The 25127-nt window shown below is 50.4% G+C and overlaps 1 protein-coding gene across 1 annotated transcript; it reads left to right on the forward strand.

Moving 5' to 3' along the window:
* LOC116945013 (acyl-CoA dehydrogenase family member 10-like) lies at positions 1–24813 on the forward strand. Its single transcript, XM_032959063.2, has 17 exons — positions 1–199; positions 10690–10874; positions 12948–13096; positions 14175–14366; positions 14720–14878; positions 15342–15498; positions 16264–16405; positions 17310–17378; positions 18604–18785; positions 19550–19700; positions 20838–20983; positions 21604–21777; positions 22000–22181; positions 22570–22815; positions 23596–23736; positions 23893–24030; positions 24296–24813. Exons 2-16 carry the CDS (start codon positions 10691–10693, stop codon positions 24001–24003), a joined length of 2385 nt encoding a protein of 794 aa, XP_032814954.2. The 5' UTR covers positions 1–199; position 10690; the 3' UTR covers positions 24004–24030; positions 24296–24813.
* The last annotated feature ends 314 nt before the right edge of the window (positions 24814–25127 follow it).

Consider the following 25127-nt stretch of genomic DNA (forward strand, 5'->3'; position numbering starts at 1 on the left):
GGGGTTTGTGTGTGGGTTTGTGTGTGTTCACGCTGTAAGCCCCGCCGTGAGCAAGCGCTATTCCTTTTTCCCATCTATCAACTTTAAATTATTTTTTTATTTTTTATTTTTTTATTAAATAGCGCGCGATCGGCCGTACCAAGTCACACGCGTTCGGTGGGGGTGAGGGCCCATTTCTTTCGCGTCGACATTGTGCGAGGTAACACGCGAAATCACAGCTCCCTTTCAAACATACATATATCTTTTTTCTCTCATTTCTATTACTCTTTTTTTCATAATACAGTGTAAGTATGTATACTGTCATAAAACATTAACCAATGTTTTATGACAGTATACATACTTACACGATATAACACGCGTTTTCCCCTGCGTACAGCTGTTACATTGAATGTCCTTGAGACAACAACGTCCAGCCAGTGCGTCTTTTTTGCCCACAAACTTTCCACTTCGCCATGTTCTCACGTACACGTATACATTTTCTGAATGCGTTTTTAAGGAGGACAAAAAATTGTGTTCTGTAGCCTTTATAAGAAAACATTTTGGAAATAATAAATAATCGATACATGTAGTGCATTCTCTTTTCACCTTTCTTATGGAGCCTTTCCGAAAAGCCTAAAGCTACCTTAAGGTATTTCTAACAAATGGTACATATGACTGTGATAACGACACACGTGGTAGATTGACACTTTTTGGAATTTCTGTGCGATTGAGAAGGGCCATTGCCCAAAACGTCGCCTATTTTATAGACGCATTTATTTTATTACCAAAATGCTGAGCTTTTGTTTGTTCACTGCGCTTGTGCACCACTGCCAACGCAGGAGCAGCGTCACCAACATAATTGGTCGCCTTATTTATCAATACTGCTTCTTCTTTCGTACGGCTGATGTAGAAAGCAGCGCAACGACTTAGGATTTCACATTCAGGTGGTCAAGCCCAGACAAACCGCGTCAGGAGCAGCAGCAGAGTGGTCTATCGCCGCTATGTCTTCCTTCCACGTTTGTGGATCGGGGGGGGCATTGCGTCGTTTAGCATTGTACGGTCTGTTCTGGATGACCGCAGTCGCACACTGCTGGAGTTTTTTTTTATTGTCCATTTGTGCACCAGGTATCCGCATCTGCCGTGGTTTGTGGGGATGCGGTTTAGGGTTGGGCCGTGAGCTTCGTGGAAGATGAAACGCAGGAATCTCCTGCGTCGTACGGCTGACGTTATTGGAGTGCAACAGCCGCAGTTTAACATTAAGGTGGCTTTTGGTTTGAGCCAGATCAATTCTGTCAGGAGTAGTGGAGTGGTGAATCATCGCTGTGATGACGCCTACTTCGTATTTGTGAGTTAGGCAATTGAGTCATGTTTTCCCTTGGCCCGACTCAAATGTCCAATTCAGTGTTTAACATGAGAAATGTGAGTTTAGATTATTTGGCTGCTATACATTTCCACACGATGAGCCACTTCGTTGAGCTATCATTTGTGGCCAGGTTGCTTCTGAAAAAGAAGCTAATAGCTCAGTGTGGCTTTATTTACCTGGTTTAAAAAAGAAAGTTTACTTTTATTTGTATACATATCGTGTTTTTTTGTTGCATTGTTTGTTAGTGTAACGTTCTGACCTGCGCCTGCCGGACATCTGTGAGAAAAAAACAGCTTTATGCCTCATCGGATTCCTCCAGCGTAACTTCTGAATCCAGTATATAGGGGGGGGGGGGCGTGTCGGAAAACAAGTCCTCTTTATCACGTAGGCTTTGGCGAACAGCATTATTCATAATAAAGGTTTTGGGGTTAGATCGCGTTATTATTATAAATGTGTCGCAACCCTCCACCACTATTCTGGCAAATCGCCCGAAGATGCTGGATGTAATTGTACCAGCGAAACGTCGTACTCAAATTCGAAATGTTGTGGATTCACTCTTCAAACACACCGGTGGGCTGAAGAAGTAACAAATTGGCGTTTTGGTAACGTGACAAGACACTCTACAAATCACACTTAAAATTGACAGCAACAATGTCTACATCGGATTGGGAACATGTAGACAATATGACTACCTCTTCGGCTGCCACTATGTCGAACAAATGTAGGGACAATTTGATTTCCAAATTCAATCACCTCTCCAGCAAAAAATCGGATCCACACACCGAAAAGATAGACGTCAACAAAGTCGTAATTAATCGCAGTAACAGTTCCATTTCTGATGGTCTGAAATCCGTTTTAGCTAAAGGTCTAAACTTTGCTGTCACACCGAGACACTTACCGGTTAATGATATCATTGCCCATGTCGACGTTGCACTCAAGGGCTTGAGTCACATCTCTGCAGACGTAGCAAGATCTGAAATCGCTGCAACCCTCAAAAACGCTAAGTTGCCACCCAGCAACATCAGCAAAGACAAACGTTTTGAATTATCTCAATTAAAAAAGAGGGATGATATTGTCGTCCTCTCAGCCGACAAGGGCAATGCCACTGTCATCATGGACAAAACAGAATATAACAACAAAATTCAAGAACTACTCAACGATGGCAGCTATACAAAAATAAAAAGAGATCCCACCAACAGCCTGGTCACCAAAACGAACAAAATCATCTCTGATTCAACAGCATTAATTGATGAGATCAAACAGTTCTCGTTGAAACCCTCTGCTGCCAGACTACCAAGATTATATGGCCTTCCAAAGATACACAAAGAAGATACACCCCTTCGTCCCATCGTCTCTACTATCAACTCCCCCACCTACAAACTGGCACGTTTTCTTGCTGATATACTGCGACCTTTCACTGGAAAAAAACACCTCTGCGGTACTAAATTCTACTCACCTGGTATCGACAATCAAAGGCATTTCCCTGTCCCCAGACGACCTGCTTGTCAGTTTTGATGTGGTGTCCTTGTTCACCAAAGTCCCGGTACCTGACACCATCGCTATCATTGAAGACCTGGTTCATCAAGGACTGCATACTGATGTACCCCCCCTGGTGAGACATTGCTTAAACAACACATACTTCACCTGGAATGTAACTTTCTACAAACAAACTGAGGGCACCCCAATGGGCTCCCCCCTATCTCCGGTTGTAGCCAACGTATTCATGGAAAAATTTGAAACTGACGCCATCCAGACTGCCACTCTACGCCCGACCTTATGGAAGAGGTACGTTGATGACACCTTTGTCATCTGGCCACATGGCCAGCCTGCTCTAGACCAATTCTGCGGCCACATCAATTCCATACACCCAGCCATCAGATTTACCATGGAGGTCGAAAAAGATGGCAAACTACCCTTTTTGGATGTCTTAATTAAAAGGAGACATGATGGTTCAATGAGCCACTCTGTCTACAGGAAAGCTACCCATACAGATGCTTACTTGAAACCGGATTCCCACCACCATCCATCCCAGAAGAACTCCCTCATTAAGACTCTATACCATAGAGCCCAATGCATTTCCGACTAGGAACACATTACCAGTGAACTCAAGCACGTACACCAGGCTCTCAGGGCTAATGGTTACTCCGACTACACAATCCGCAAAGCCATCACTCCAGTCATGAAGAAGGATCCTCTTGTGGAGCCACTCAAAACCATCACCTTACCCTACATTGCAGGGGTCACTAAAAAGATCTCCAAATTCCTGAATAAACACAAGATCCAGGTCCAATTCAACACAGTACATAAAATCCGTGATTTAGTTCCATCTGTAAAAGATGCTGTTCCAGACATACAGTACCCGGGCATTTACAAACTAAAGTGCCTCTGTGGTAGTAGCTACATTGGAGAAACCAAACGACATATCTCGGACCGCATCCGCGAACATAAAGCAGACTTGAAACACGGTAGGACGAACTCCTCTGCCGTGGCAGATCACTGTTATAATTCAGTGGGCTCACATGACATTGACTTCTCCAAGACGGAGGTTCTTTGCAAACCAACCGGCTACCATGAGAGATTCGTTCATGAGGCCATTCACATATGCAAGCACAGACAATTTCAACCGAGAAGATGGATTCTGGCTTACTAACCATTGGAAAGATGTTTTAAACCATTTCTGTTCTTAATTAATTGTATTTTACGATGACCTTCAGACCGCAGCTCTTTCGCCAGCATTGACTCTTAATACCTCTCACACCACGGTTAATGGTATGGTTTACAACATGGAGTATAATAGCGCCTCGCAGCTGTCTCTCTCCCCCTCCTCTGTTCCGACCATGGATGAACTCGTCCGTCTGAACGGGGCCCGTAGCTATCCGTGGTGCTAAAGTTGAGGGTAAGAATCCACCCATTTTTTCGCCATATAGCATTGTGATATATAACGACTTATTGTTGGTAGCTTAGCTGATTGGAGAATATAGAGTGTATTGATAACATTAAGGTAATTTATATTTTAGTTTTTTATTGGTTCACTATATAGTACTGTGAATAGCTCAGATGTGTAGGCCTTGACTTCAACATAGTAATTTCTGTGACCAGTCACTAGCTAATCACTCAGTTATTTCAATGCTAAATTCGCCTAGTTATTTCAATGATAAATTCTCCTGTTTGATTTGTACTAAGTGCCTCGGTGAATGTGTATGCTCTGACTTTAACGTAGCTATTTCTGTGACCAGTTACAAGCTAATCACTCAGCTATTTCAATGCTAAATTCTATGCTAATTCCTTTGTCAAGGGGTGCCTCTGCGGATGTGTATGCTTTAACTTAGCTATTTCAATGCTAAATTCTATGCTAATTCCTTTATCAAGGGGTGCCTCTGCGGATGTGTATGCTTTAACTTTTAACATAGCTATTTCTGACCAGTCACAAGCTAATCACTCAGCCATTTCAATGCTAAATTATATGCTAATTCCTTTGTCAAGGCGCTTTGTTTCCTCTCACACAGCTTAAAGGTCGTGATCTGAACGTGGCTTTCACTCCAGCACTGTCCTACCAGACAGTCTCGTCCCTTCACCTGATGAAGGCCGCTTGTGTTGTGGCCGAAACGTCGTGAGAATATTGTGTTATTTTATTTTATCAATTTATTATTTTATTCTCATTCTACGTGACTTTACCGAAAGAACCAAAGAAGATGACGCATTATTGTTACTGATTGGCCGTTTCGGGTGGTGGATGTGTTGCGATACATTTATAATAACGCGATCTAACCCCAAAAACATTTTTAACACGTGGGCTTTCGCGACCAATATTACCCATAATAGCTTTTTGGGTTAGATCGCGTAAATATGTGTCGTTAAAACCCGCCACCACCCGACACAGCCAACTAGTAAGGGTTGTCACGTAAACAGAACGTGGCCAATTCGTCGCTAGCACAGCAACACCGGTGTGCTGGAGAGCCAAGCCACAACTTTTACAACCCGAGTACCACGTTTCGCCAGTGTAAAAAAAAAAAACCTCGACTATGAACAGGTGCTCTTGTCTGCTGCCCCCCGTGGTCGCCTCTGTCTGCTGCGTCACCCAGTCAGTACCCGCGGCCTGGCGCGCCTCGTGCCGACGTTCGAGACACCGCGAGCCTCCGAAACGTTACGGTTCTTTCGGTAAAGTCACGTAGGTATCAAAATAAAATAAATCCCGACGTTTCGGGGATCAACACGAGCTTCCCCACCTGATGACGGACGCTTGTGTTGCGCCCGAAACGTCGTGATTTATTTTTTTATTTTATACCCACTACGTGACTTTACCGAAAGAACCAAAGAGTGTGGATTTCTGCAGTCACGAAAGCTTAAAATGAAGATCGTACCTTTTTTTTTGTTTAAGGCACAGCTCTTGCCCTCAAACGACGCGCATGTTACACAACTCTCAGACATTTGTGACGATGTGTGACGAGGGGGGGGAGGGGGTTGAGAAATGTGACGTCACATCAAAATGCGCAACTTTAAATAAATATAGACAACACGTTCTACTTAATTAAATAGACTTTTTAATAAACGTTTTCTCATGCAACATCAGAGTGCAGCGGCACATTAAATACGCACTACAATGACAATAGTTTAAAGCGATTTGAAGCATGATTTTTATTTGGGGGGGGGCAGAGCTTTGTGACGTCATATTTGAGAGGGGGGTCTGACTTTGTGACGAGGGGGGAGGTCAAAAATCGTCCAAAATCGCGTGACGTCATCTATGGACGGCCCCATAGCCCCCCCCCCCCCCCCCCCCGGTCACCGTTCGCGGTGAACGATGCGATCGCGTCCATAAATGACGTCACGCACCTAAGGGGGAGGGGGGACAGATATTCGTGGCGAGGGGGGGGGGAGTTTGAGAAATGTGACGTCACAAAAATGCGCAACTTTAAATATAAACAATATAAATAACACGTTCTACTTAATTAAATATTATTTTATAACAACACTCATTTTGATTAACTTTCATTATTAACTATTTGATTATTTAAATTGACTAAGGTCACCTTTTATTTATTCCATGAAGGAGCATTTTGCTTCTCCATGGGAGAATGGAGAAGCATACATTTAGTACATTTTTAAAATGATTCTTATTAAACATTTATATTTTAATAATTCTACCAGGGCTTTTCATTCTGTGGAATGATGATGCGATTGTAATGCAATAGTGGCAATGCTCATAGCTACACAACCATAGGAAGAAAATAACAAATAATTGCTTTGTATCTTGATTTGAAGCTTTCGTCACTGCAGGAATCCATACTCTTTGGTTCTTTCGGCAAAGCAATTGCTTGGTAACCACGGTTTAAATGCTGTGATCGCGCGCGCCCCATCTCGCTCGAGACGAGAAGCTAATCCTAGGTTGAGCCTTGGCACTGCGTTGGATGGGCAACCCATCGCCGTGCATAACAGGTGCTATAGGTGGTGTGGGCAACATCCCGCGCTGCTGTGCCGCACTCGGGTCGACCCGCACGGTGAAGTATGATCAACGTATGGCGGCCCCCATGCGGCGTGGAGAGGGAGGCTTCCTCATCCAGCAGTGGATCGAGACACGGGATTGTACACGCACAACAGCAGCAGCTGTAAGGCCGTATGGCAGTGGTAACCTGCCCCAGAACATGATGGATATTTTGAACGATAGCACGCTAACAGCACAGTGGTTCGAAACGCACCAACACAATAACAGCAGACGATCGAGAGCCATTGCGGGGACTTGCGGCTGGCTGCTTGTGACCCAGCGCTGCAGAGGCAGCAGCTAGGGTTGGTGGATCACTCCACAAACTCTTCATGAGAAAATGTTTTGGGTTAGATCGCGTTATTTAGAAATGTGTCGCAACCCTCCACCACCCGACACGGCCAATCAGTAAAAAATGTGTCACGTTGACAAAAGACAAATACATTTTGATTTAAAGCTTTCGTGACTGCAGTGATTCATATTCTTGGATCTTTCGGTAAAGTCACGTTGAAGGGAAACAATAAAATAATAAAATATATATAAAACAAAATTCTCACGACGTTTCGACTGCAACACAAGCATGTGTGAAAACCAACGGCAAGAACATTTGAAAGAAGTGGCGGTTTGTATTTATTTATTTTTAAACGTTAGCACCACGGATAGCGATTTGACAGTTTGTTTAGATGGACGAGTCCATCTATGTTCGGAAAAGAGGAGGGGGGAGACGAAAAATTAATGTATGCTGTCTGAAAGCCACCGTAAGCGTGAACAATCAATTAAGACCTGAAATGGTTTATCAAATCCTTCCAATGATTGCTAAGCCAGAATCCATCTTCTCGGTTGAAATTGTCTCTTGGTTTGTATATGTGGATAGCCTCATGAATGAATCTCTCATGGTAGCCAGATGGCTTACAAAGAACCTCTGTCTTGCAGAAGTCAATGTCATGTGAGCCTACTGAATTATAACGGTTATCTGACATGGCCGAGGAGTTGGTCCTACCGTGTTTAAGGTCTGCTTTGTGTTCACGAATGCGGTCCGAGACATGTCGTTTGGTTTCTCCAATGTAACTATTACCACAGAGGCAACTTAGTTTGTAGACACAAGGGTACTGTATGTCCGAAATCACATATTTTACAGACGGAACCAGATCACGGATTTTATGTAATGTGTTGAAACGGACCTGGATCTTGTGTTTATTCAAGATTTTGGAGATCTTTTTTGTGATCCCCGCAATGTAGGGTAAGTGATGGTTTTGAAAGGCTCCTCAAGAGGGTCCTTCATGGTTTGAGTGATAGCTTTGCGGATTGTATAGTCTTACGCTGTGAACTTCCCGAACCTGTGGGCGTCGAAGGTTGGTAATCCATACCCTAGCTCTCCGGGAGAAGGCAGTACAGGCCCTCCTCTACTTACGAACACTCGACTTACGAACTTTAAGAGATACGAACGGACTCGTCCATATGTCCATTTGCAGCTGTTCTGACCGAGAGTCGTAAGTTCAACCGCTACGCAAATAGATGGCGGTGGTGACATCTATATCTGCAGAACGTGAAGAACCAGCAGGATCGACATATGCAGAACATAAAGAACCAGTGGCATCTACAAGAGATTATACAACTTTTAAAGCCATTCACCGTGTTCAGTGTACACGCCGTGTTCAGTGTACACGCCGTGTTCAGTGTACACGCCGTGTTCAGTGTACACGCCGTGTTCAGAGTACACGCCGTGTAACGTGTTTGGAATCGACATGAGTAAAGTTGGACTTAGGAACCCTCTCGACCTTGCTGTGCGCTGCGTGGCACCACTATCCGAGTAGATAACCTCGCAATCAATAAACCTTCAGAGCCAGGGTGAACATCCGACTTCAAACGTATTCAATGAATTGAACGAGGTAAAACTGATGGAAAAACAGCACAAATACGGCATCTGTTAATACTTGAAAATATCAATACAATGAATGAACACGACAGCATCATAACATTGTCTTAGATAACATGAAACTCAACAATAGATCCTGGATGGACCAGGCACCTACATTAGTGCTGAATAGATATACAAGAGAATAAGCTGTGTCAAATAAGGGCACATCGTGTAATCACCATACTGCAGCCTAAATGTACAGCACTACACATAACACTGAACTGTGGATGAGATATTTCGTCATCCTTGCTCTCAAGATCGCAATCAGGTTACATGGGTACAAGTCTGACTCGACTTATTCAATTACAAGTAACATTCACAATAAGGTAAGTGGCAGGCTTCGTTGTTAACTAGGCCTCATATTTATCATAACAATTTAACAGGCAATAATAGGGTTTTTCCCCTTTTTTCTGGCAACAAAACTGAAACCTTTTTTTACAAGGATTCATGTCTGCATTAACCACAATACCTGCAGTCAAAATGCAAACAAAAAACATACTGTGATAATATATGCATTGTCCTTGAAACTGATTGGTGCACACCAAGGGACGGCTTTCTTTTGAGCCTCGACGCAATTGGTGCTCGACCAGATGACGCCAAAAGGCGTCACACAGCTCAAAGACAATGCACTATCAAAGTAATGAGGGCTCGGGGTGAGCATCTCCTGGCAAAGGAGGTCTAAAGAATTTAACAGGCATTTACAGCATTATAACGGCCATTCTAACAACAGCATTCCCAGTATTATAAGAACATAAACGAACTTACAGACAATGCTTAAAGTCCCACAATGAACAGATGCATATGTCTTCACTGAGACGCTATTTGTGCCACCCTTTTGTACTCTGTGTAATGGCCGACACCCTGCTGCGTGGCTGAGAGAATCCTAAATCGTAACTTCCTGGACACGTGACCAAATTCAAAATCAAAACAGGAAATTCCTGTGTACACACCCCCCATACCTGCTGTGAGGCACAACAGGAACAAATCGACGGACGAACAGATCTCTGCAACCCAACTCGTTCTGTGCAAAGCCCACTTCTCCACATGCCCCTTCCGTATGGGGTAGAGTTTTGCTCCCACGCACGCGTGGGGCTTTCTCCAAGTGTTCCGATTTCCTCCCACACGTAAGCACTCATTAATTGGTGGATAACACCTTGGTATATAGAGGACCACAGAGCTCGGGCAGTTGAATAATACGAGATGTCTTTATTTGTATGACTTTCCCTCTATACAGGGTACTTAAAAAATGCAAACACATGCGACTATTATTTTTAATGGCAAAAGAACGGATAATACACTGTAACATGATAACAAATGTAATGTTAATAGCTTCAAAACGTGAAAGAGTCTCGACTTGTTCGCCATCATTGTCAACACGTGCCTTGGAGTCTTCTCCAGGTGGTCTCCAGAGCCCGGAGGCAGCACATTTCTTGTGGTGTTGCAAATTCTGAGAAGTCTTAACATTTTTTTGAAGCACCCTGTATATACAATAAATATGCCCACTGTATCGCATGTTGAAATGCTGCGTTTAGGTATGATATAACTCCACAGCCCATGTGGCCGAATCATCCGGAATGTGCCTGATCTCGTAAGCTCAGCAGGGGTGAGCCTGGACAATGCTTGAATGGGTGATAGCCGCTCGTAAAACAGGCGTTGTAGTCTGCTGCAGGGCTACGTTTGTCAGAAGGGGGCTAGTGCGGAGACGTCTGTTGCCCTATACTCCGGCGTCTGCGCCTACCCCGCATTCACCAAACTGTACCGGCCGACCATGAAACACGCCGGTCAAATAACACCCCCCCCCCCCTCCACAACGACCCAAATGTAGTGGACGTCATCCAGCAGTGGCTTGACAAAAAGACCGTACCGTACACAAATCCACTTTGTAAGTTGTGTCCGCTGATGTCGAGCGGGGCACCAATTGGCCTCCTTGTTGCCTCCACCCCCACCGATCAGGATGTTCGGCTGGAACTCCCTGAGCCTCTGGCGGGGTTCCCGCCTGCGCTCGCTGCTGCCGCCGCTGCCCCTGCGCGCCACGCGACTCGCGAGCCCGCGATGGAGCCACGGCGCCGGCGACGTGAGAGCCGTCATTTTCGAGATGGGAGGAGTGATCCTGCCGTCGCCGTACCCGCCCATGCAAGGTGCGCGCCTGCGCCGCGTCGTTACGGATGGCGCGGCAAGGAACCTTATCCTGACCGAGGGGCCTCGTCGGGGCAAGGGTCGCTGGTATTTATAGGGCACTTAACCCTTTCGCGTCCCGAGATGACTGCAAGTTGCAGGGTGGGTCATCCCGCTCACCGCCGAATTTCGGAACGCGCAAGCGGTTCACGGTGAATTTTATTTAGAGAGGCTTAGTAGCGCCGTTGTTTTTAAAGACATTGTACTCACCGCAGAGAACTGTAGCGACACGGCCACACTCAATGATGGCTGGCGCCAAACTGTACCACATACCCTCCCGCATGGCCTTGTGGGAGCCTCGGTACGGATAAAGCTCTGAACGGAACCGGAATAAAAGCTGGTGATGTACACGTACTTACATGTACGTCATTGGAACAAGAAAGGGTTAAATGCCTCCGAAACTCGAAGCACTTTGCATCACGTCCCAACTCAACAATTCTGGTGCCCAGCTTAAGTCTAGCCAAAGGAAGCTGTCCCTGTGCAGTGCAAGGTGGGCTTGCTGTGATATCGTTTTGCATGATACGATATTCAATGTCACGATGTGATGATCATCACAATGTCGGTTTCCCATAACTTAGTAATTGTGTCTTCTTGGTTCTTTCGGTAAAGTCACGTAGAATGTAAATAAAATAATAAAAATAAAACTTAATAAAATATTTTATTTCCATTCTACGTGACTTTACCGAAAGAACCAAGAAGATGAATCCCTGCAGTCACGAAAGCTTTAAATCGAAAATTTACCAATTGTATTTCACATTTTTGTCGTGTTGTTTTTGTTTCTTTGATGTACTTCCAGAGTGAATAAGAATTGCTTAAAAGTTCTTCAACTGAAGTTTGCTCAGCACGAGTCTACCATAAGTCATTGTTGCATCTTCACAATCAATAACGCTTATAATACACATGCTGTCAGAGAGTTCTGACATCGTATACCCACCAAACGTCGTGGGGATGGTTGCTTACTGGTTAGCGCACCGCGCTCTGATCCAAGCAACTTGAGTTTGATTCCCAATCACGGCCAACATCAGTAACGAATATCTGAACTGGGCCTGGGTCTCCCCTTGGTTGACTCAAACTCATGACTGGTGCAGTGGGAAACATACTGCCGCATTGGGGAGACAAAGGCAGCCAGACTGTGGTGCTCACCACACTCACTCCCCCCCCCCCTTCGTGCACCGTGACACCCTTTAATAGGTTCCCACTAGCAGCGTTTGCCCCATCAATCCGTAATGCTACACAGGGGTCGTGTATGTTGTGTGTGTGTGTCTGCGCTGGTTTAATACATTCCGGCTAGTCTGCCTACGATCCATCCTGGTTTTAACCATGCTTGATTTGTCTGAGGAGCTCGCAGATCTTTGAAATAGTAGGGGGTAGTCCCATCGATGAGCTTCTCCGGCAGCTGAGGGTACATTGGCTGAGTCATGTAGTCTGCATGCCCAGCCACCGCATTTCCAAGCAGCTTCTGTTTGGCCCGATAGAGGGGGCTAAATGGGCACGGCATGGGCTCGAAAAGAGAGGGACTAATGTGTGACGGAAGAATGTTGGGCTGAGTGGACTTGCCGATGACTGGTACCAGCGGTGTCAAGATCGGCCTCTGTTGAGGAGGCTCGTGAAGGACGCTACTGGGCAGTTGGAGGCAGTCGCCCTCCAGCAACACGGGAGGGCGGAGGAGCGACACTCGGAACAACGAGCTGAGCACCGGGCGGCTAAATTGCAGCAAGTTGGCGCAATAGGGAGCACAGGTGTTGCATCAGTCAGTTATCTCCGTCCATCAACACGTGGCACCTCTGGCTCTGTCCCGCGACCTCCTGTCAGCAGCGAGCCTTTGACACTTCACGTGACGGCATCAGAGTGAACCTAGCATGGCACAAGCTCCGGGTGGATGGCGTCACCGCCGCTTAGTGGTCAACAGCGGCCGTCGTTACTGTCGCTGCCGTCGCCGTCCTGGTGTGTGCGTGTGCATATACGCGTGTCGGACTTCTTTCGCAGCGCACGTGGCCAGCCGTGCTAACCGGAGGTTGCGTGTGGGTGGTGCGTAGAGTGGGAGGCGGCGTGCGGGCTGCCGGGCGGCACGGTGCTGAGCGTGCTGCGTGACGGCGGGGAGGCGAACGCGTGGTGCCGCTACCAGCGTGGGGAGATGTCGCCCGAGAGATTCAAAGAGCTCTTCGGCGCCGACTGCTCCAGAATCGTACGCAGCGCCGAGCGCGATCGCCATCCACAGACGTCGGTCGCACAGTCGACCTGCGATTCAAAGTCACGCGATTTGCTGCTCGAAATGAAAGTGGTGCTCAAGGTTGTGCCCAGTTCCTCTCTGCAGCTTTTGAGCGAGCGGCGGAAACTCCCCCATCCCTATGACGGGAGGCGAGTCTTCCCCGAAAGGACAACCGCCGTTAACTTCCCCACGTTGTGGTGCTCGTTTTAATCGAGCCCAGCAGCACGGATGAGAGCCCGAGTCAACCCCCAAGCAGGATTTTAATTTGCATTCCTTTCGATCGCGAGCGGCTCGCCGTACCGCTGAGCCACCCGGTGGGCAATTCTTGATTAGCCGGAGTGATGGAGGGCAAGAGTGGAGCGGACGAAATGAAAACACGGATAATACAAAACCCATCTAAATGAGGATTTTTGGTCCGGGCGGTGGTGGGAGGCCCTCATCCAGCAGTGAATCTAGAACACGATGCACATTCACAACGACAGCAGCTGTCAGGCTGTGATAGTGGTAACATAACCCCAAATGTGATAAAATATTTTTAAACAATAACACGATAATAATAGTGGTTACAAACACACCGACACAATAACAACACACGTGCATAGCCAACACAGCCATAGGGCTGCAGTAGCTATCCACGTGGCTCTGTAATCCAGACACCGAGGGTTGATGGATCGCACGAATGTTGTGATACTCCCTTTCCATATTGCGTCAAGAAAGTGTCCTACCCCTGGCTCACCAGTAGAATGCAGTAGAGCATTAATGTGGACTCCACCTGTTCCGTCCGTATGGGATCAGAGTGTCTCCCCCTCGCACGCGTGGCGTCTTCTCCACGTGCTGCTGTTTCCGCCCGCGTGTAAACACTCATTAACTAGTGAATAAATGCCTGAGTAGCTGGAGGGCTGCAGAACTTGGAAAATCGTTGGGTTCGGCTGACGGCCGTGGCTGCCTTTCCCCCCCCCCCCCGCCTCGCCTGACCTGATGTGGATTTGACCGCGGTCGACGCCGATGAATTGAAAAGCCCGCTGTCGTTTGTGCTTTAACCGCGTGGGAGCAGGCGGGGCGCGCGGTGAGCGTGGACGGCTTCGTGGCGCACCTGGTGGGGCAGCTCGCCACGCCGGTGCCCGGCGCCCTCGCGGCGCTGAGGGGAGCGCGCGAGCGCGGCGTCAAGACGGCGCTGCTCACCAACAACTTCTACGTCCGCGGCGACGCCACTTTCCTCCCGCTGGACCGCGCCCTCTTCGACGTGGTCAGCGCGGCCCCTCCCGACGTGCCGCCGCCGGTTATTGCGGATGCGTTCGCTCGGCTCCTCCTAACGTCGTCTGCCCCGCTGGCTTGTGTTTGACGATAATGCAAAAATGCATGGATTTGTTCTACTTTATGCTCGTAATCAAAACAAACGAGATTGTACAGATTGCGACAGTAAAGGGGGGGGGGGGTTTCGTTCGATGGGCAGAGCGCTCCAGAGCAATCTTCTGTTGAACGTCCTGGACAGGAGCCCAGCCAGCAGCCAGCAGGAAACCCAAGGAGTAGATTATTTTTTGACAGCAGTGTGACAATTTAAGATGTGGCCACTTGGCATTTGGTCTCATCGTGGTGTAGGTGGTGGAGTCGTGCGTGGTCGGGATGAAGAAGCCGGACCCCAGGATCTACTCGCTCTGCCTGGAGGAGCTCGGGGTTCCTCCGAGCGCTGCCGTCTTTCTCGACGACCTCGGAGAAAACCTGGCACCGGCTCGGGCCCTGGGCCTTCGCACCATCGAGGTGCGATCCTCCCACCGCGACCACTGCACACGCCAAACAACACAACGTAGCCACGACGGAAAAGTTCCGCCGCGTCGGCGTTCCCCGGTCGTGCTGTGCGGCTCTCCGATGGTGGCCTCGGGTCGTGCCGCGTCACGGCCAGCGTCGGAAGGGCTGCGCCCGATAATGCGCGGCAGACGAGGCGTGGTGGAACGCACGTCGGGCGTAACATTGAGACACGGAAGGAGGGGCAACGTGCGTTCGGGGAACAAAGGCACAGGTTGGAGACGTCACGTTGACCGCTGAGAAAAGCAATGTCGATCTGGGGTAGAGCACTTCGCTGAATGGGGTGAAAAAGAGTTACACGTCTCGGTGGGCCTTACCTGGTAAAATAACAATCGTTCCGATGGTTTAGTTTAGATCTGATGAGAACGCGTGCGCTCTCCACATGATACCAATTGGGAGGATTTTGTCTCCCTTGCAGGTGGGCGACCTCAAGGTGGCACTGGCAGAGTTGGAGTCCCTGCTGGGCTTCTCGCTGTCCCACGGCGTCCCGGACACCGGCGCCATGCGCGCCGGCCTGGAGATTGACGAGCGGGCGCTGGCTGCCTACCTGCGCACGGCACTGGGGCTGCACACGGGTGAGCGGGAAATAATAATAATACCGTATACAAATGGGGTTTACGCTTTTATTTTGTTTTATTGGCACGTCCGACGCTCGGTAACGTTCAAGCAGGTCGCAACGCGTCCTCGTGCACAGAGCTTGTGTTTGGGGGTTTTTACAGGGTTGGCTGTTCCTTTGTTAAAATAATCTGTTACAAGTGCGATGTCTCCCTATTTCCAGTGGTTTTCCCCCCGTGCGTGCGTGCGTGCGTCACGCTCTTTCTGCACAGCGGCGACTTGAGACGCTACATCCACATCGTGTTGTTGCATTGCACCTTGACGTCGTGTACGATCAGGAGGGCCGACCCAGTGGTCACGATCATGCCTCTTGCTGCCTAGAACTCTCCCATTGTGTGCAGCAGTAGTATTCATACTCTTGATCTTATTTTATATTTATAAAGCGGCGAAAGAAGGTTAAGGAGGGGGCCTGCTTGATTTACAGGAGTGTTGAGTCTATGGGCAGTGTTAATCGGTAGTGTGAGTCTATGGGCAGTGCTGAGTCTGGGGAGTGCTGAGTCTATGAGCAGTTTTAAGTGTGTGGGGAGTGCTGAGTCTGTGGTGCAGCGTTGAGTCTGTGGTGCAGCGTTGAGTCTATGGTGTGTGTCGAGTCTATGGTGTGTGTCGAGTCTATGGTGTGTGTCGAGTCTATGGTGTGTGTCGAGTCTATGGTGTGTGTCGAGTCTATGGTGTGTGTCGAGTCTATGGTGTGTGTTGAGTCTATGGTGTGTGTTGCACCTCAACAGACGCCCTACTCGTGCGTCAGTTCCAGCACGGCCTGTCCAACCCAACATACTACGTGGAGTGTGGCGACCGCAAGCTCGTCCTGCGCAAGAAGCCGCCGGGAAAGCTGCTGCCATTGGCGCACGCCGTAGAGAGGGAGTACAGGTGCAGCTAATCGGCACCACGTGGAGGTCCAGATTCTGGAACAATCCGAGAAAAGTTATTATTCGAGTAGGGGAAAAATGCAAACTACTGCTGCTAAACTAAGCAATTTTTTCATCTTACCAGGTAAGTCCCACTGATCTAATTAGCTCTTTTTGAGGAGCGACCCCCGGCCACCACATGTGATGATAGCTGAACGAAGTGGCTTACCGCGTTTACATTCATAGCGACCAAATACTTTAAACGCACGTTGATTCTAAATGTGCAGGGAAAAAATGGAGGATCCGGAGAAAAGTCCACGCAAGCTCCAAATATACAGCAGGTGTCAGGGTCGGCATCGAAACCACAATCTCCTGTATACCTGGCGAGTTAGTTAACATCTTGCCACCACGGCACTCCAATGCAGGTGTGGATGGCGAGATGGGGGAGCAGTGGCTGCTGTCTTGGTCCCTGTATACACAATAATAGTGATAATAATGCCGCATGAATGCATTTATGTCGCACTTTCTCGGTGGATAATTGTTTCTGAGTTGGTCAGCTGATGGAGGTGTGGGGGATGGATGCGTTTCAGTTATTTTTTGGTACATTTTAAAACCGATTGTTTAAAGGCATGGAGTGGTGGCATCGTGATTTTATTAACCCGAGTTCCATTACTGCCCCACGACTAACATCAATGTCGAGTGATATCTGGAGTAGTGTTGGTCCCTCCCGTAGGTTGACTGCCTTAAATGAGTACCTTTGTGTGGGGTATGTAAACATCAGCGCTGGAGCGACAAAGGCAGCCTGGCATGGTGCAGGCCACACTGCCATAACCCCGAGTACCTTTGTCAGCACTTGCTGCAATAGTCTGTGTAGGCTACACTGGGGATCTTCGTGTCTCTGTTGTGTGCGTCTGTGCTCCGTGCAGGGTGATGAAGGCTCTGGGAGCGGCCGGAGTCCCCGTACCGCAAGTGCTCTCTCTGTGCGAGGACTCCAGGTGAGTCAAAAGATCCCAAGCGCCAACACCTTCGTATGGACACACGCACACACCACACCTTACTCGCCCGCACACACTTAACCTGCAAGACGGGTAGCGTGCACCGATTGAGAATTTGCTGCAGGCGCATTGGGACGCGGCATGCACGAGACGACAACAAGTGACAGAATCTTCATTCGAATCACGGTGCCTGATTGTGACACGTCATCGGGTTGCGAGGAGATGTGAACTGTTACAAACCAAGCTGTGACGATAGCGCCACGGAGGGGCCGTGCCGACGCTCAGCTGGTTGGACGCGGCGCGTCTCAGTTTGAGAGACACACACGTCACTCAACGATCGAGACCTGAAGACAACTTCGCAGACAACTCGAGTCTCGACAGGCAATCGTCGTCCTTCAGGCATCAAGACGCAAGAGTGACCAACGTGGGAAAGAAACACTGCCACTCACGCGTCGGTCTACACAAAGACAAAGATCCGCCCGTATAGCCTGTCACAGACTGTTGGGGCAAGTGTTCTTAGCGAGCAGCGCCTATGAAGGTCGGCATGGCACACAAGGGGGTGGGTGGCCAGCACCGCACCTGGCCGCCTTTGTCTCCCCATTGGCAATCTTTACGCACTGCACCAAGTACTCGTTTGAGGCTCAGTCGACCGGCCCAGGACCAGTTCAGATAATCGTCAACAGTGTTGGCTAGCGATCGGCGACTGTTGTTGTCTGGGGAGTGGTTGCCTAGCAATTGGAGCCCTATCACAGGTCGTTGCCCCCACGTGCGTTTGCAGGAATGTGCACACGCAATCGGTGGCGAGATGTTGACTCTCTCACCTTGTTATGCAGGATGTCGTGGGTTCCATCCCAACCCTGACACCTGTATATTTGGAGTTTGGGTGTTCTTCCAGTGGTCGCGTGGATTTTTCTCCGAGTCCTCCAGCTTTTCCCTCCACATTTAGAATGAACATGCGTGTAAAGTATTGGGCTGCTAGAAATTTCCACGTGATAAGCCACTTCGTTGGGCTATCATTTGTGGCCAGGTCGCATCTGAGAAAAGAGCTGTACAGCTCACTGGGACTTACCTGGTGAAATAGAAAATAGTTTTAGTTTCATTCGCTTCACCAGATGCAGTCGAATGGCTTCTCCAAACCCAACGCGTGGGTATCGGGCTCGGTCTGTTGCTGTCTGAACGTCGTCGACGAACGTTGCCGTCCGCTGTTGCTGCCCCGTTCTCGCAGCGTGCTGGGGACGCCCTTCTTCCTGATGGATTACGCCGAAGGGCGCATCTTCAAAGACCCGTCGCTGCCGGATCTGTCTCCAGAGCAGCGCCGCAAGGTGTATTCCGCGGTCACCTCCGTGCTCAGCCAAATCCACCGGGTGGATCCCAGCTCCGCGGGGCTCACCGACTTCGGCAAAACCGGTGGGTTCCCCACGTTGCCACTCCCCCATTGCAAGTCGTCCCTGGAGAGTTTGGCCGGACATCCCAATGTATGGATGTCGTCGTTGTTGTTGTTTGTCAGCCTGTAGCATCCCATTTCATGGGCAAAGGCCTCGGTCATCGTGTCACATTTCTTCCCTTGCTCGGTTGTTCTTCTCCGAGCTCTGTGATTTTATCTCGTTGCTGCTGTCTATCTCCAAGCTGCGGTGACTTTTTCGTCGCGTCTCTCATTATATGTTGTCAAGGCGTGGCCTGCCCAATGTATAACAGGGCCCCCCCACCCACCCCGCGAGTTCTCGAGGCTCAGCGGGGCCTTTCCTGCATGCATAAGTGCCGTCATATTTATTCACGCAATCATTGACGCTCTCGTCCAGCAGTGAGATTCAGTTTAACCACGTAGTAGGCTTTCGCGATCAATATTATCCACGGATGAGGAGGGAGAGTATGACGTTTCGCCGGTAATAACAACCATCCTCATCCGGCGATAGCCAAAGTTGTGAAACTGGCGAAACATCGTACTCGAATGGTAAATGTTGTGGGTTTACTCTCCAACACACTGGTGTGCTGAACTCGAATTGGCATGTTTTGTTTATGTGACAAACCGTTCAAGCCTACGTGTTAACTTACTAATTGGCTGTGTCGGGTGGCGGCGGGTTTAACGGCACATTTATATTTACGCGATCGAACCCGTATACGTCTAATATGAATAAGTAGCCAACCGGCAATCAAAAACGCATTTCTGGCAGGACGATACATGACGCGGCACGTGCAGAAGTGGACAAAGCAGTACCGAGAGAGCGAGACCAAATACCTCCCCTCCATGGAGCTGCTCATGGAGTGGCTGCCGGCTCACCTGCCCCGAGAGGAGGCCACCTGCGTGGTGCACGGTGACTTCAGGTGAGCCCCGCGGTGGGGTAGGCGGGCGGTTAGGGGGTTCAAAGCGAGCTCCCTCTGCCCGTGCTCCCCACTTTGGGTGGGGCGGCTTATGCCCTTGGATGCAACTTGATGCTTTTGTTGCTTATTGTTACAAAACGGTCCACTGTGCCAAACACTTGCTTCTCCATTGTGATCTGCAGTGGGATGAGGGAGTTTTTACCAGGTAATGCCCACTGAGCTATGCAGCTCTTTTTCAGAAGTGATCCGGCCACAAGTGATAGCTCAACAATGATGGCTTATCATGTGGAAATTTATAGCAGCCGAATACTCTAAACGCATGTTTCTAAATGTGGAGGGAAAAACCAGAGGACACGGTTGAAAATCAATGCAACCACAGGGAGCACATGCAAACTGCAAATATACAGCAGGCGTCAGGGTCGGAATCGAACCCACGACCCCCTGCATACCAGGCGAGGTAGTTAACATCGCAGCAGTCAAGTGGGGATGGGATGAACGCATGGCCCGTGGTGGTGCACGCCTCTAATCCAGCACTGCATGGGCAGCAACGGCTGGTGGATCACCGCACAAATGACAATGTTGACCCTCTTCCTGCTTGCATTGAGGTGCAATACTCTGGCTCGCCAGCAGAATGCAGTACAGCAAAGTGTGGCCTGCTATCATCTGTCCCTTCTGTGTGGCACAGTGTTGGCCCCCTCGCATGCGTGGGTTTTCTCCTGGTTCTGTGGTTTCCTGCCACACGTATAAACACTTAACTGGCTGAAAAAACAATTGATACAGGGGGAACTGCCGAGCAATTATTTGGGCTGGCTCACCTTCATCTGTGGTTCCCCAACGGTTGTGAAATGCAATTTGCACGAATGACAAAAGCCGAATAAACATCGATTTTGTTTGTCGATTATGAGTCTCGGTGGCAGCACAGACGAGGAAAACGATGGTTGCCAGTGGTATGTTGACCGTTAACTCCCGACACCACCACCCGCGTGGGCGTCTGCGGTTGTGCCGTCGCGCGGTCCCCCGGCGCACTTTTGTTGTTGGCCGAGGGCGACGTCCAACGTTTTGCCCCGCGCGCTGCTGGGAGATTCTCCAGGGACTGAACTTTCACGCACGCACATACACGCACGACCGACGATTGGCCAGGCTGGACAACCTGGTGTTCGACGCGGAGCGGCTGGAGGTGCGAGCCGTGCTCGACTGGGAGATGTCGACACTGGGCGACCCGCTCTCCGACCTCTCCCACAGCTGCCTGCTTCACCATCTGCCCCACAATTTCCCCATCCTGCCCGGTCTGCGCACACAAAGATGCGCACACGCACGCACAAAGATACGCCTTGTATAAGCCTTCAACAGATTGTTGGGGCTAGTGCTGTTAGCGGACGTCTACGTGTGAAGGCCGGCATGGTACGGCACGCGAAAGGGGTGGGTGGCAAACGGCACGCACGGCCACCTTTTCCTGATGTTTACATACAACACTAGGTACTCATGTAAGGCCTAGGATCGGTTTAATATTCTCCTCTGTTAATTGATTGCGAGGGGGAGTCGCACACGAATCACGGGCTCGGTTCATAGCGCAGCGCGCTCACCACCGCGCGAACGCTCCCCCACGAATGCACACGCGCACGCAGAGACACGCGTAGATCTGGGCTGTCCGAATCTTGAAAGAGTCGATCGCTGCCGACTATCAGTTTGATTCATTCGACTAAAGCGGACGACACATTTGACCGCTCGGCGTGACCGGCACATCGGGCAACCCAACGCCTCATCGCCTCGCGGTTTCTTGTGCTCCGACCTCAGGAGAATGTTCCCGCGTGACGCCTGTAAAATCTCCGCCCGCACTCCCCCCCCCCCCCTCCTCATCTGCGTACGCGTGCCGCTGCGCCTCAACTCTCTCCGCCGCCTTCCGCAGGGCTGAAGGGCCGCGACCTCGTGGCGCTGGGCATTCCAAGCGACGACGAGATGATGAAGGCGTACTGCGGTGCCTCTGGCCGCCCACCCGTCGAGGACTGGAACTTCTACTTGGCCTTCTCATTCTTCCGCGTCGCCGCCATCCTGCAGGGCGTCTACAAGCGGGCGCTCTCAGGTGTGCGCCCCGCACTCGGCCGTTGCCACCACCTGTTGGTAGGCGTCTGGCCGGCGTGGAAGAGTAGGCCAAATGCCCCCGAGAGACGGGCTCATGCCTCGTACTTTGAAGCGATCACGTGGACGATCACGTGGACGAAGGAGATGTTCGTGACGGTGACGGTGCGATGGTGGCGGTGTGCGAAGGGCGGTGTGTAACGGCGGTGTGACGACGGCGACGCAGGTAATGCGTGCTCGCCACGTGCCGAGGAGGCTGGTCAGTTGGCAGAGCTGATGGCTGACGTGGCTTGGGGTTTGGCCACACGGGAAGGATTCTGCATCTTCAAGGAGCAGCCCAAGCCACCCGGCGGTGGTGCGGCAGGGCAATCCGGCCGGCCCTACAGCACCAGCTGCCGTAGCACGGCTGTGAGTCAGCCTCCTTGTTTTGTGCGTGTCGGTTGAGCGTAGCCGTGGATTAGACGCCGAACGATTCGCCTTTCCAGCGATCCGATGAATCGTCACCATTTGTGTGGAGTGACGATTCCATTCAATAAATCGATAATTTTTTTCCATGTAATTTTTTTCCATCTAGCTCCATATCTGTCGTTTCGTCCTGGTATGTCCCGTTGGCTCCATTACCATCTTTTCTCTCTCAGTTTGCTCTATTCGCCTAAATCTAACGGTATCATACGTCGTTAAGTTACGAAGATTGCAAATAATTGATTCTCTCAAACATGGGTACCCAAATTATATCTCGAGCTCAAGTATCGATTTAAATCGATCACTCCTGTGCGGTTGATTGCCCCCCAAAAAGGTCCACCGCGCGCAGGCACCCAGCTGCCCGCGGCGCTTCTTCGCTACTTGCGCGGGCGAGCCAGCCGCGGCGAACGGGCGTGGTGACGGCGGTAGAGGTGGCGGAATGCCGGTGCGGGAGGCGGAGCTGGCCCCGGCGGCCCGCGCGACGGTGGAGGCCGTGCGAGCATTTGTGGGCGAGCACGTGATCCCTGCGGAGGCCGAGCTGCTGCGCTGGGAGCCTCACCCGCTGCTGGAGCAACTCAAGGTTGGAACCCGACTCGTCCCGCACCGGCACAACCGCCTCGGCCGATACCGCCGCATCACCGTCGTCGCCACCGCCGCCGATGCCACTGTCATCGTCACCGCCACAACTGATACTGCCGCCACCAATAAAACCGCTACGATGCCGCCACCACTGTCAACGTGGCCACCACCACTGTCACCACTGATACCGCCACGTCACCGTCACCACCGCTGATACTGCCATTGCCGCCACTGCCACTATTACCGCCACTATTACCACCGCCACGACTGATACCACTACCACTGCCGATATCACAACTGTCCCTTCCACCGTCACTGCCACTATCCTCACCACCGTAACCATCACCACCACTCATTTCCACCACTGCTACCACCCCTACCATCGATACCACCACTGCCGCTACCACCACAAATGATAACACCATCACTGCCCAGCTCTGCCACCGCCACTACTGATAACTGCTGCCACTGCTACCACTACCGCCACTGCTTCCACCGCTACCACTGCTGCTACCACTGCCTTCACTGAAACCACGACCACCACCATCTCCACGACAACAATGCCAGCAATGTCGCTAACACCACCTCCGCTGCTGCCACTGACACAACTACCACCGCCATGACGAAATACCGCCGCGTGGGTCACGGCAATTGTTTGACCATGCTTCTCCATGCCACGCACGGGCGATGTCTCAGTGTCTGCCAGCTGTGCCAATTTTACACATTTTGGAATCAAATGAGAAACTGTACTCGGCCCGCGACTACCCCCCGCGCGGCTCAGATGGAGGCCCGTGGGGCCGGGCTCTGGAACCTGTTCCTGGCGTGGGAGGCCGACCCCAACGCCCGGTACGGAGCCGGCCTCACTAACGTGGAGCACGCCTTCGCCTGCGAGGAGATGGGTCGCTCGCTGCACGCTTCCGAGGTGCGTTGGTCCACAAATCGTTTACCTTCCCACCCATCTGTCTCTCTTTCTCATTTTGAGCGAGGTCGCTAACACCGCACGGCGGTGGCGCAGAGTTACAAGTTCGAAATCGTCAACGCGACAACGCTGCGTTTCTTGCCGTCATTCTCCGCGCAGGCGTTCAACTGTTCCGCCCCGGCCACGGGGAACACGGAGGTGCTCGTGCGCTACGGCACGGACCAGCGGCGCCGACGCTGGCTGGCGCCGCTGCTCGACGGCAAAATCTGATCCTGCTTCGCCATGACGGAGCCTCAGGCATGCGGCGCACGCACTCGCGGCACGCGGCGCGTCTACCCCCCCCCATACCTCCGTCGTCGTGGTTGTCGTCGTCGTCGTTGTGGTGTATTTCTTGCTATCGCACCACACGCAAGTATCAGACAGCTCCCCAAGCGCCAACGGAGAGACGAGACGCAATTGGACAGAGCACCGCGCATACGGGCGGCAGCAGCAGTGCACGTGAACCCTGACCCTAACCGCCATCACTCCCCCCCACCCCCGCAATCGCTCTCCCTTTTTGTAGGTGGCCTCCTCTGATGCCACCAACATCGAGGCATCTACCATGGAGGCCGGCGACAGCTACGTTCTGAATGGCGCGCGTGTGTGTGGAGTTCTGGGGAGACACGCGGCGCCTGCTTTTTGTGCGAGCCGATTCAACAGTTTAGGGACCGCGGAGTTTTTGACCTGCACAAATATATAAATAATAAGGCGTCCATACAAAATGTTAATTGCTTTAAAGTAGCGAATTAATTTATTAATTGATACCGATTTTGCGACAGCCATGCATTGTCACCGGATCTGAGTACGTGTGCAAAATGTGGAATTGATTGGACAACGGGAAGTTGACGAAATTTTGCTTACAAGATTTGACCACGACAAACAGAGGAATCAAGTTAAGTAAAACCGTTGGAAAAAAATTATAAAGTGTAGTTGCATATACGATTACCGTTATTACAATGCAAGTCCAATAACATGAAATGCGTTTAACATTCAATCAGAAACAGATCCCCATTATAAGCAAATAAAACAAACTGCATTAGTCATGATCTCTGACTCACAACTTAAGCAATACAGGAGCGCGTGTCTACATGAACAGCATTGTTTTCAATCCACTACTGGCAGAGCCACCCCCACCTCCCCCACGTGTCAGTCGTGGGGGTTATTTATCCATACTTCATCACGTACCCACGCACTGAGCCACCCACTCACCCATCCACATTCAACCGCAAACAACAAAACAAAGATGCCCCGTATAGCCTGAACAGACTGTAGGAGCAAGTGCTGTTAGCGAGTAGCGCCTATGAAGGTCGGCACGGCACACGAGGGGGTGGGTGGCCAGCACCACGCCCGGCCGC

This window comes from Petromyzon marinus, chromosome 22, assembly GCF_048934315.1.
Source record: "Petromyzon marinus isolate PM22_M1 ecotype Great Lakes invasive population chromosome 22, UKy_Petmar_22M1.pri1.0, whole genome shotgun sequence".
Taxonomy (NCBI): domain Eukaryota; kingdom Metazoa; phylum Chordata; class Hyperoartia; order Petromyzontiformes; family Petromyzontidae; genus Petromyzon; species Petromyzon marinus.